At 40.5% G+C, this 13734-nt stretch overlaps 1 protein-coding gene across 1 annotated transcript in view; it reads right to left on the bottom strand.

The window, feature by feature from the left end:
* The window catches only part of LOC138755702 (ALS2 C-terminal-like protein), a 212528-nt gene that overhangs the window by 36196 nt on the left and 162598 nt on the right, over positions 1-13734 (bottom strand). Inside the window, exons 17-18 of the mRNA XM_069922145.1 lie at positions 12815-12945; positions 7880-8107 (exon numbers count right to left, since the gene is read on the bottom strand). Of these exons, the coding sequence (XP_069778246.1) occupies positions 7880-8107; positions 12815-12945 (359 nt within the window). The remainder of the gene's footprint in view (positions 1-7879; positions 8108-12814; positions 12946-13734) is intronic.

Consider the following 13734-nt stretch of genomic DNA (forward strand, 5'->3'; position numbering starts at 1 on the left):
ACTAGTCACTGACCTCCAGGCAGAATACTTTCCTTCCACTACTTCTCTCTATAGTAGACTTTCTACATGCAAGCCAATTTTTTTATCCACACAGCCAAGGTTCCAAGGATCACAACTCAACAAGTTGAGCAGTATCAGTGGGAGAAAAAGAATGTCAGTATTTCAGGTCAGAACTCTCATTAGTCTTATTTTAGAAAGCTGTTTGCAAGAAATTGGGGAGGGGGGAGATGGGGAGAGTTCAAGGAAAACATGTTCCTGTTAGAATGTAGTGAACGGCTGGTGAGATTAGGAAACCCTGACTGACCTGAGATATTGAAGATCTGGACAAGAAAAAGGAGTCATATGTCAGTTATAAAGTGTTAAAATCAAGCGAGCAGTGAAACATACATAGGAGTTCCCTTAAAAGGGAAATAATGAGGGCAAGCTGAAGGTATGAATTGGCTATGGTAGGCAAGGCTTGGAAATACAAGCATATTAATGCATATTAAGGATCCTTAAAGATCAACAAGATCATCTCTGAGGAACCACAGGAGATGGTGTGAGGTCATAAATGAGTATTTTTCACCTGTATTAACTGTGGAGAAAGACTTGAAGGTAAGGTTACTCGGGGAAGTAAAGGGTTAAGTCTTGATTAGAGTCCATATTACAGGAGATACTGAGCATTTTAAGATGCATAAAGAAAGATAAGTCTCTGAGACTGATCAAGAGTATCTCAGTCATTGTATCTCAGGCCTTGCAGAGATAGTTGCATCATAGTTTCAGTACAGGTGAGATACCAGAAGACTGAAGGGTTTCTAATTTTGAGCTTTTATTTTTAAATAAAGAGAAGCCAGGAACTACAATCCAGCGAGTGTGGCATCAGTTGTGGTTAATTTGTGGAGATTCTGAAAGTTATGATCTTCCTCCATTTGGAAAGGTAAAGACTTGTTAGGGATAATCAGAATGGTGTGTGTGTGGGAAATCAAGTCTCAGGGATTTAATTAAGTTGTTTGAAGAAGTGACCAAGAAGATTGATGAGCGCAGGTTAGTAGACATTGTCCACATGGACTTTTAGCAAGGTCTTTGAAGAGATCCTGAATGGAAGGCTGGTCCGGAAGTCAGATTGCAAGGGATCCTAGGTGAGCTAGCCAATTATATACAGTATTGGTTTGATGGAAGGAGATAGAGGATGATAAAGAAAGGTTGCTATTCAGATTGGAGGCCTGTACCCTGTGGTGTGCTGCAGGGATCTGTGCTTGATACGTATGATTGGTAAATTTGTGGATGGCACCAAAATTGGTGGTATAGTGGCAGTGAAGAAGGTTAAGTAAGATTATCACAGGATCTATGAGAACTGGAAAAGGGAGCACAGGAATGGAAAATCGAATTTAACAGACAAATGAGAGGTTTTGCACTTCGTTAGATTAAACCTGGGCAGGAATTACATAGTGAATAATAGGGCTCTGGAGAGTGTTATCGACCAGAGACACTTTGGTGTATGGGTACCTACTTTCATGAAAATGGCTTATAGGTAGTTAGGGTGGTGAAGAACATATTTGGTGCACTTGCCTTCATCAGTCAGGGACTGAAGTACAGGAACATGGATGTCATGTTACGATGGTTACGACTGTAAAAGGTTACTGCCCTTGGAGTATTGTGCAGAGTTCTGATCACACAGCAAAAGGAAAGATGGTCAATAAGGAAGCAGTCAACATTGGAGAGGACCGAGTCGCTGACTGTGGCTTTGGCTCAACAGGCTTCAAAACAGGTAAGAGGCAAGGAACAAAAAGAGTTCAGCAGGTAGGCACAGGTAAGGGCAGATTTTATATATCATATTTTTTGTTCCTCTATTCATAAACTGAGGGAATGGCAGCCAAGACAAAGGGACGCTCCTCTTGCAGAATGTGGGTCATCGGGAAGCCATCTGTATCCCTGATCACTTCATCTGTGAGAAGTGCATCCAGCTGCAGCTCCTAACAAGCCGAGTTAAGGAACTGGAGCTAAAGTTAGATGAATTCTGGATCATTCGAGAGCCAGAGGGGATGATAGACAGGAGTTACAGGAACACTACCACACCTAAGGGGTAGGAGGAGGGTGGATAGGTGACAATCAGGAGAGGGAAAAGGAACAAAGAGGCAGTGCAGGGCTCTTCTGTGGCCATTCCCCTGAATAACAAATATACCATTTTGGATACTGTTGGTGGGGGGGAGGGGAAAAGCCAAGGTGATCAAGTCTCTGCCACGGAGTCTGTAACCTGTGGCTAAGAAGGGAAGGGAGGAGAAGAGGTGAGCTGTAGTGATAGTGGATTCCTTAGTTAGGGGGACAGATCTGAGGATCTATGGAAGAGATTGAGTATCCTGGATAGTATATTGCCTCCCTGGTGCCAGGGTCTGAGATATCTCAGATTGAGTTCACAGCATTGAAAGGAGGGAGGGTGAGCAGCCAGATGTCGTGGTCCACTTAGGGACCAATGATGTGGGTAAGAAAAGTGAATAGGTCCAGCAAGAAGAATTCAGGTTGAAGGTCAGGGCCTCCAGGGTTGTGATCTCAGGATTTCTACCCATGTCACATGCTAATGAGGTTAGAAATAGGAGGATAATGCAGCTTAACATATGGTTAAAGACATGGTGCAGGAGGGAGGGCTTCAGGTTTCTGGATTATTTGGCTCTCTTCCAGGGAAAATGAGACCTGTTCTTACAGGACAATTTGCATCTACTGGAGGGGGTCTAAAATCCTTGCAGTAAGATTTGCTAATGCTGCTCCAGTGGGTTTAAACTAGATTGGCAGGATGATGGGAACCAGAGTGCCAGAGCAGATAGAGGAGTGGAGAAGGGAAAAGATTATGTTAATATTACATGCACTGTTAGAAGTCAACAAGTTATACATGGTAGAAATTTTCTAAAGTGCATCTATTTCAATGCAAAGAATATTGTAGGAAAGGCAGGTGAGCTTAGAGCATGATTGACACTTGGAATTATGATGTTGTGGCCATTAGGGAAATGTTATTACAGGAGGGAAAGACTGGCAGCTCAATGTTCCAGGCTTCTGATGTTTTAGATGTGATAGAATGGGGGGATGAAAGGGGGTGGAGTGGCATTGCTCATCAGGGAAAATATCACAGCTGTGCTCAGTCAGGTCAGGCCAGAGTGCTCATCTAATGAGGCTATATGGGTGGAGCTGAGGAACAGGAAAGGTATGACCACACTCATGGGGTTGTAATATATAGTCAATGAGAATTAGAGGAGCAAATCTGTAGAGAGATAGCAGACAGCTGCAGGAAACATAAAGTTGTGTTAGGAGGGGATTTTAATTTTCCACATATTGATTAGGACTCCCATACTGTAAAGGGGCTGAATGGCTTGGAGGTTATCAGATGTGTTCAGGAAAGTATTCTAAATCAATAAAGAGGTACCAACTAGAGAGATTGCAAAACTGGATCTTCTTGTAGGGAACAAAACAGGACAGATGACAGAAGTATGTGCAGGGGAACATTTTGGGTCCAGTGATCATAATGCCATTAGTTTCAAGTTAATTATGGAGAAGAATAGGTCTGGGCCTTGGGTTGAAATTCTAATTTGGAGAAAGACTAATTTTGAGGAAATGAGAAAGTTGTTTTCAGGCAAAGATGTGTGAGTTTGTATGTTTCTGTCAGGATTAAAGGCAAGGTTAGCAGGCATAGGGAACCTTGGTTTTAGAGGGATATTGGGGATCTGGTTCAGAAGAAGAGAGAGGTGTAGAGCAGGTATAGGCAACTTGGAGCAAATGAGGTAATTGAGGCATATAGAAATGCAAGAAAAACCCCAAGAAAGAAATCAGGAAGGCAAACAAAAGACTGGAGGTTGCTTTGCAGACTGTGTGAAGGAAAATCCTAAGGGTTTCTATAGGGATATTAAGAGCAAAAGGATAGTAAGGGACAAAATAGGTCCCCTTTAAGATGAGAGTAGTCGGCTTTGTATGCAGTCAAGAAATGGGGGAAGATCTTAATTTTTTTCAACCAGTATTTACTCAGGAAACAGGCACAGAGTCACGGGAAGTAATGAAAACAAGTAGTGAGGTCATGGCACCTGTACAGATTAAAGAGGAGGGAGTGCTTGCTATCTTAAAGCAGATAAGGGTGGATAAATCCCCAGGGCCTGACATGATATTCTGTTGTACCTTGAGGGAGGCTCATGTAGAAATTGCAGGGACTCTGGCAGAAATATTTAAAACGTCTTTAGCCACGGGTGTGGTGGCAGAGGATTGGAGGGTAGCTCGCATTGATCCATTGTTTAAAAAAGGCTCCAAAGATAACCCTGGAAATTATAGGCCATGAGCCTGACATCAGTAGTAGGTAAATTATTGGAAGGTGTTGTAAGTGATCGGATATACAAGTATTTGGATAGCCAGGGACTGATTAGGGATAGTCAACATAGCTTTGTGTGTGGTAGGTCGAATTTAACCAATTTTATAGAGATTTTCAAGGAGGTTACCAGGAAAGTTAATGAAGGAAAGGCTTTGGATATTGTCTAAATGTACTTTAGTAAGGCCTTTGAAAAGGTCCCACATGGGAGATTAATAAGGAAGGTTCAGACGCTAGGTATTCATGGAGAAGTAGTGAACTGGATTCAACAATGGCTGGATGGGAGAAGCCAGAAAATATTGGTGGATGATTGTTTCTTAGATTAGAGGCCTGTGACTAGTAGTGTGCCTCAGGGATTTGTACTGGGACCATTGTTGTTTGTCGTTGTTGATCTGGATGATAGTGTGGTAAATTATATCATTGTTTGCAGATGACACTATGGAGCATTGTGCATGGCAAAGAAGGTTTTCAAAGCTTGCAGAGGGATTTGGACCAGATGGAAAAATGGGCTGAAAAATGGCAGATGGAATTTAATGCAGACATGTGTAAGGTGTTGCATTTTGGAAGGACAAGCCAAGAAAGGACATACACAGTAAATGGTAGGGCACTGAGAAGTATGGTAAAACAGAGGGACCTGGAAATACAAATACATAATTCCCTGAAAGTGGCATCAGAGGTGGATAGGGTTAGAAAGAGAGCTTTTGGCATATTGGCCTTCATAAAGCAAAGTATTAAGAATAGGAGATGGGATGTTATGGGAAAGTTGTATAAGACATTGGTGAGGCCAAATTTGGAGTATTGTGTGCAGTTTTGGGCACCTAACTACAGAAAAGATATCAATAAGATAAAAAGAGTGCAGAGAAGATTTATTACGATGCTGCCCAGACTTCAGGAACTGAGTTACAGGGAAAGATTAAGCAAGTTAGGACTTTATTCACTGGAGCATAGAAGAATTAGAGGAGATTTAATAGAGATATTTAAAATTATGAGGGGGGTAGACAGAGTAAATGTAGATTGGCTTTTTCCACTGAAGGTAGGAGAGATACAAACCAGAGGACATGAGTTAAGAGTGAAAGGGGAAAAGTTTAGGGGGAATATGAGGGGAACATCTTCACACAGTGAGTGGTGGGAGTGTGGAACAAGCTGCCAGCTAAGGTGATGAATGCAGGCTCATTTTTAACATTTAAGAAAAATTTGGACAGATACTGTACATGGATGGGAGAGGTATGGACTGAGAGCAGCTCAGTAGGACTAGGCAAAAAAAAAATGGTTCAGCATAGACTAGAAGGGCTAAATGGGACTGTTTCTATGTTATGGCGTTCTATGGTTCTACATTTAAGCTGGAAATGATGCAGAAAATAATCATGAGAATATTACCAGGACTTGTAGGCTTGAATTGTGAGCAGATGATGGACAAACTACAATTTTTCCTCCTGATAAATAGGAGGCTAAGAGGGGACCTTATAAGAGTTTATAAAATTGTGGAGCATAGATTACATAAATAATCATAACCTATTTCCAAAGAACCTAAAGCAAAAGGAAAGGTGAGATTAAAATTTTAAATGGGGTCCGAGGGCTTCTTTTTTCACACAGAGGTTGGTAGGTATATGGAATGAGCAGCCAGAGGATGTTGTATAAATGGGGATAATTGTGATAATCAAAAGACATTTTGATACGTGCATTGATATGATAGGTTTAGAGGCATCTGGACCAAATGCATGCAAATAAGACTAACAGAGGGCATAGGCAGGTTGGGCTGAAAGGCCTGTTTCCATGCTTTAGATATCTACGGATATAGAACCATAGAACAGTACAGGGCAGAACAGATCCTTCAGCCCATCTATTCTGTGCCAAACTATTATTTTACCTTGTCCCATCGACCTCGACCCAGAAAGCCATAGAACTAGTTGTAAATGTGCCCAGAGAATTGTTGGTTGTTAGCCATCCAGAATCATCTTCATGAAGGGAGGAAAGAAAGAGATGGCAGAGTGGTGCAATAAATTGAGCTGTTGCTTCAAGGCTTCAGGGACCTCTGGTCATGTCTGTGTAGAGCTTATAAATTCCCCTGTGACTAAGTTGTCTTTTCCCTCAGACATTCCATTTTCTTCCACATCGTTAGAACATTTATATTGGTTGGTTAATTGGTTAATATAAATTGTCACTAGTGATTAGTGGAGTGATAGAATCTGGATAAATTGATTTGGGATGTTGCAGGAATAAAATCAGATTAGTATATGAGATATTTGCATATGAATGTAATGTCTCAGTGGAAAGTTGATGACGGAAATGTTGTGGATGTTGTCTATATGTACTTTAGTATAGGCTTTTACAAGGTCACACATGGGAGGTTTGTCAGGAAGGTTCAGTACTCAATATTCATGGTGAGGTGGTAAACTGTATTTGCCATTGACTTTATTGGAGAAACCAGAGAGTTGAGGGGATTATTGCTTCTCTGACTGGATGTCTGTGACAAGTGGTGTGTATAAGGATCAGTGCTGTGTGTATAAGGATCAGTGCTGGATCCAATGTTGTTTGTCATCTATATCATTGACCTAAATGATAATGTGGCAAATTGGATCAGTAAGTTTGCAGATGGAACAAAGATAGGAGGTGTAGTGGGCTGCGACAAAGTCTTTCAATGCTTGCAGATGGGTATGGACCAGCTGGAAAAGTGTGATGCAAAATGGCAGATGGAATTTAATGCAGACAAATGTGAGGTGTTGCATTTTGGAAGGACAAACCAAATTAGGACATACTTGATAAACAGTGGAGCATTGAGGAGTGTGGTAAACAGAGGGATCTGGGAATACAGATAAATAATTCCTTTAAAGTAGTGACACATGTAGATAGGGTTAGAAAGAGAGCTTTTGGCACATTGGCCTTCACAAATTAAAGTATTTAGTTGGGCTGTATAGTAAAGTTGTAGGAGACATTGGAGAGGCCAAAGTTGGAGTATTGTGTGCAGTTTTAGTCACCTAATTACAGAAAAGATAGCAATACAGTTGAAAGAAAGCAGATAGGATTTTCTGTGACATTGCTGAGATTTGGCAAATTGAGTTACAAGGAAAGGTTAGGCAGGTTAGGACTTTATTCCCTGGAGCATAGAAGAATGAAAGGAGATTTGATAGAGGTATACAAAATTATGAAGGGTATAGATAGAGTAAATGCAAGAAGGCTTTTTCCACTGAGGATAGAAAAGATACAAACCAGAGAACATAAGTTAATGGTAAAAGGGAAGAAGTTTAGATGGAACATTAAGGGGAATTTTTTTCATTCAGTGAGTGGTAGGAGATGAGTTGCCAGATGAAGTGGTGAATCTGGGCTCAATTTTCACATTTAAGAAAAATTTGGACAGGTACATGATGAGAGGGTTATGGAGGGCTATGGATTGGATACAGGTCAATGGAACTAGGCAGAATAATAGACTAGTAGAACTGATGGGCCAGTTTTCTGTGCTGCAATGTTCTATGGATCTGTGGGCTCAGGTCTGTTTTCATACTGTATTACTCTATTGATCTCTCTATTCTTTGAGAAAGTTACCTATTGTAAATACAGTCTTACCCATCAAAAGGCATATATGCCTGAGGACTTTCAGTGGAAGATACATCCACATCTGTAGCCGTTGCTCTCTTCTTCAGATTTTTCCGGTTTTCCTTCCCATTCTCTGAATAAAACCCAAGGTAGGACTCCATTGAGCTCTCATCACAGCCGGATTTGACAAATTCTTCAAATTGATCATAGATACCCTGCCATCGATCATTAGCCGGAATGAGGTTGTTGCCTAGTTGTCTAGAAAGACAAAAGAATTTCTTCTTGAATTTGGCTACTAATTCTCTTTCTCTTTCCACTCTCAGGTCTATAACCAACAATGTTTAACTACTTTCTGTTTGATTATTATTAGGCAAAAAATGCTTGTTCATTCAAAACTTTTCACAGACTGCGCACGTGTGCATAATTCTATATGCAAGATTAACAATGCCATACAGAAATGTCTCACATTGAATGCTTTCTTTTTATCCTCCTTTGTGCCTAGTCACTCAATCAAATTCAAATCTAATTGATTAAATGTGATATATGACAAGTCAAGTGTGCATGCAAAATAACCACATGGATGGAGATGGTCTCCAAAAAAGTTGAAGAATTTTACCAATACATTATGTCAGTGTCAACACTGCACATGGGCAAATGGCAGGTCAAAAGATTGGACCTCTAACAGTGATGCTGTGCAATTTGGGGAAGAAAGGTGAAGATTGAGTACACTTAGAGTATTGTGTTCAGTTCTGGTCACCTCATTATAAGAAGGAAGTGGAAGCTATAGAGAGTGTGCAAAGGATATTTACCAGGATGTTGCCTGGATTGGAAAACAAGTCTTATGAGGCAAGGTTAGCAGAGTTGGGTCATTTCATTTTGGAGTGTAGGAGGATGAGAAGAGACTTGATAGAGGTCTACAAGATTATGAGAGGGATATGTAGGGTGGGCAACCAGCACCTGTTACCCAGGGCAGGATCAGCAAACACCAGAGGTACAAAGTTAAGGGAAGAAGGTTTAGGGGAGACATCAGGGGTAAGATTTTTACACAGAGCTGTGGGTGCCTGGAATGCTTTGCCAAGGATGGTATTGGAGACTGAAACATTGGTGGCATTAAAGAGACTCTTAGACAGACACATGGATGAAAAGAAAATAAAGGATTATGGGGTAGGGAGGGTTTAGAACTTTTTTTTTGGAAGGAATATATGGGTCGGCACAACATTGAGGACTGAAGGGCCTATACTCTGCTGCATTGGTCCATGTTATATTGGAAGGAGGAGGAGTGGCATTGCTAGTCAGAGAAAATATCACAGCTGTGCTTACACACAACAGCCCAGAGGGCTCATCTACAGAGGCCATATAGGTGGAACTGAGGAATGGGAAGGGTGTGACCATACTGATAAGGTTGTGTTATAGACCACTCAATAGTCAGAGAGAATTGGAAGAGCATATCTGTAGAAAAATAGCAGGCCTATATAAGAAACAGAAAGTTGTGATAATAGGAGATTTTTGAATGGAATACCCATACTGTTAAAGGGCTGGATGGCTTGGAGTTTGTCAAATGTGTTCAGGAAAGTTTTCTAAATCAATGTATAGAGCTACTAAATGAGAGAAGATGCAATACTTGATCTCCTATTAGGGAACCAGACAGGTCAGGTGACAGAAGTATGTGTAGGCGAACATTTTGGGTCTAGTGTCCATAATGTCATTAGTTTCATGTGTTACGAGCCCAGAGGACCCCAAAACCCAGCAGCAATAGATATTCACCAAGACAAATGTTTACTTAAACAAAAGTTGTTTTAATTATCTTTAAACATGAAAACAGAATCAAACTTTAACTTATCTAGTAACTTACTTAACCTAACTTAACCCCCTTCTAATTTTAAGTGCATGTGTATGTAATGTGTGTGTAAGTTCAGAAAAGTACTTTGGTTCACAGTCCAATCTCACTTCTCATTCCTCCAAGTTCACTGGTTGCAAGCAATTTATATACTGTGCACAGAATTTAACATGTGAACTTTAGTTCACCCGGCTTTGGTGCTCGAAAGGTAAATGGTTACCACTCAGGTACGCTCTTGTTGGTTTTCAGAGAGAGATGTGTTGTTCCAGGACATCCACAACTGATGTACTTCCATCAGTCACCTCAGTGTCTTGCTGATGAAACTTGCCCCTTCAGGGTTCTCCAGATGATAACCTCTTTCTTTCAAGTCAACACAGAGTTCCTTTCTGTTTATCTTATTCCAAGTGAAGCATTAGACAGCCAGTCCTCTCCTCTTGCATGGCCCACAAGGGTTTTGACTATGCTATCTTACAAACTGGGGCTTCTTGCCAGCTTGTCCTGTTCCAGTTCCAGCTATTCTGCTGGTTGTAACACTGTCAAGTGATCTCTCTCTCTCCCAGAGAGAAAGCTTGTTTGACTCTCTCTGCTTACAAAACCACATGACCCTCTTAGAACAGCAAGCTCTCCTACAGACAATATGATGCTCCAACAATCTCGTTCATCTGTTGCCTTTTGTAAACAACGATCCATTAGTGAAGTCTCCTGAGCACTCTTCAAAGCTCTTGCAAAAGGTGAGTAGCCGATATGTCTAGCATTAGCAGAGCTCCAATATTTCAATAAGATCTGTTTTAAAATGTTTGTATGTGACCTACTCTAACAAACCTTTCCCAATTTATCTCCCAAAAACATATCTATAAACTCTGTCACACAAGTTAATTATCAATAAGGATATGTATGTCTGGTCTTCAAGTTAAGATTCTAAATTGAAGAAAGGCCAATTTTGTGGAAATGAGAAAGGATCTAGGAAGAGTGGATTGGGATAAATTGTTTTCTGGCAAGGATGTGTTCAGTAAGTGGAAAGGCCTTCAAAGGAGAAATTTTTAGACTGCAGAATTTGCATGTTTACATAGTAAATGATAGGGCACTGAGGAGTGTGGAGGAACAAATGAATCTGGGAATACAGATACATAATTCCCTGAAAGTGGCATCACAGGTAGACAAGGTTGTAAAGAAAGCTTTTGTCAACTTGGCCTTCATAAATCAAAGTATTGAGTACAAGAGTTGGGATGCTATGGTGAGGTTGATTAAGACATTTGTGAAGCCAAATATGGAGGATTGAGTGCAATTCTGGTCACCAAAGTACAAAACGGATATCAGTAAGATTGAAAGAGAGCAGAGAAGATTTATTAGGATGTTACTGGGTTTTCAGGAGTTGAGTTACAGAGAAAGATTAAACAGGACTTCATTCCTTGGAGTGTAGAAGAATGAGGGGAGATTTGATAGAGGTTTACAAAATTATGAGGGTATAGACAGAGTAAATGTGAGTAGGCTCTTAGATTATGAGAGATAAATGCAAGAGGGCATGGCTTTAGGTTGAAAGGAGGGGGAACTTCTTCACTCAGACAATGTGATGGGAGTGTGGAATGAGTTGCCATCTGATGTGATAAATGAGGGCTCACTCTTAAGCTTGAAGAATAAATTGGATAATTACATGGGTGGGAGAGGTCTGGAGGGTTATAGAATGGGTGCAGGTCAGTGGGACTAACCGAATGATATTTTGGTACAAATTAGAAGAGCCAAATGGTCTGTTTTCTATGCTGTAGTGTTCTATGGTTCTATTGCAGGAAGACTGCTACTCAGGAAAGATTATCCAAAAGATTACCCAAAATATTTTACCTGTAGAAGGAAAAGAGTGTAAGGTTAGAAAGTTTGGCAAGCCAGAATACTATTAACCAAGTCAGTGTTCAGTGTAAGTTCATCACTGATAACTGGAGTGTGTTTTAAACAATATATCTGTTGGCTGCAGTAATGATGGAAACATACAACAATTTTCAAAATAAAGTGGAAGTTATGAATTAGTAGATCAATAGGAATGTAGGTACATGTTGAATGTTCAATTAAGGGTATGAGTAAACTTAGTAAAGTCTCATTGGCAAAAGACATGATCTATTCTGGTGTGACCCTGCAAGTCCTACGTCAGATGTGATTTATGGTTTCTCACAATTGATAAAAGTGAAGTTACAATTATAACACGTTAGACAACTACATGGACCAGCTCCTTCAAGGGAAATACTAGGTCAAAAAATTGAAGTAAAATCGGAAAAATGCAATTATATCAACATAAGCCTCCAGAGCAATATTCATGTTGAAAGATTTGTATAAAAACATAAAAGGGCACAAGGCCCACATAAATTGAATACCAAGCGAATTTACTGCAAAAATGAACCGACACTGTCTGTATTGAAGCAAGAGAAGAACAGTGTGGTCTGAAACTAGTAAATAGGGATGTGGATCACGCTAACATGGTAATGGGAACCACTGATAGGTCAAAGAGTAAACCTATGGAACACAGCAGTGACAACACCCGAGATTCAGCATATTCATTAGGTTTTGCATGCACCTGTTGATGTAATAAAAATTTGGATTTATTACAGTTATATACCCCTATGACACAAAGGTTTGAAGCCAGGTAATATCCACCTTTCAAATGCTTCGCCTACCAGTGAACGCATCAAAGGCAGATAAGATCGGTTGTGTCGGGACGAAGAAGGGCTGCACTACATGTCCTGCCTTCTTCGCTTCGGGAAGCTGGCTTGCCATGTAAAAGGACTCATCCACCTGGCTTTTCTTTAATTCTGTTTGAACAAGCAAGCCAGCTTCCAGAACCAGGTCTTGTGTATGGCAGAAGGAATACCACATGGATTTTCAGTGATAAAAAGGTAATAGAGTCATAAACCATCGAAACAGGCCCATTATTTTGTTTCGGCACCTGCCCAAATTTTGTTCATTCCTTGAAGTCCCCTCCCCCCTCACTATTTTGTTTAGGCACCTGCCGACATTTTGTTCATCCTTTGATGAAGGGCTCCAGCCCAAAATGCTGGTTATGTCTCTATCTTTGCTACATGAGGTACACTCTTTGACCTGCTGAGTTTCTCCAGTGTTGTGTTTTTATTATAACTAATACTTACAGTTTGCTGGTGATCAAGGGGTTTAACTTGGTGGAAGGTTCAGAGAATATTCCACTGGTCTTCAAGCCATTTCCCCACTTGTTGCTGAACAATCCCTCAATGAAGTATCCATTGCTAAAGGTAAGCTTTCCCTGTATCATAATAATTGTGCATTAGTGCATTCACCTACCAGAACTTCAACCCCAGACTAGTAGAGCATCCCAGAGAAACATTGTAAAGAGTTGTTTTGAGCTGATAGTAATTTTTCTGAAAACAATGTATAAATTCACTAGACATATAGGTTTACCTGTTAGCAAAACATAAACCATAAAACATTACTCAGTGGCTGTTTCCCTTTTAAGATGATGAGTTTATTCAATTACGTTTCTTTTGTCGAAGTCTTTTGTTAGTAATGATTGATATTTAGGAGTGGAAATGTCCATTTATCCAGGGGCGATAATAGCAAATGTTTAAGATGAATGGAAGAAAGCGTCGGAGAGATATCAGTGTTAGGTTTTATTACTCAGAGAGTGGTGGGTGCCTGGAATGCTCTAGTGGTGGAGGCAGGTGCAGTAGGGACATATTCAAAAGACTATTAGATAGGTACATGGATGAAAGAAAATAGAGGGTTAGAGGTGTGAGATTAGTTAAAATGAGATTGTTATCGATAGGTTTGCACATGGTCGACACAACATCATCATTGTGCTGTTATGTTCTATGCTTCTATGTTTATGTTCAGAATTTGGTCTACTTTATCCAAATCAACTTTGCTCCCTCCGCCTCACCCAGCCGCATCCACAATCAGAGCTGATTTTTCTCCCTATCCCTAACCCCTGTGCTCAACTTTCTTTTTGTTTCCCCACCACATTGCAACCAAAATCATTTGCCTTTTCCCTTTCTACCCCCTTCACCTTTTGCTCCAGTCATATCACCTCTACTTC

The sequence above is a fragment of the Narcine bancroftii genome, chromosome 2, assembly GCF_036971445.1.
Source record: "Narcine bancroftii isolate sNarBan1 chromosome 2, sNarBan1.hap1, whole genome shotgun sequence".
Lineage (NCBI taxonomy): Eukaryota > Metazoa > Chordata > Chondrichthyes > Torpediniformes > Narcinidae > Narcine > Narcine bancroftii.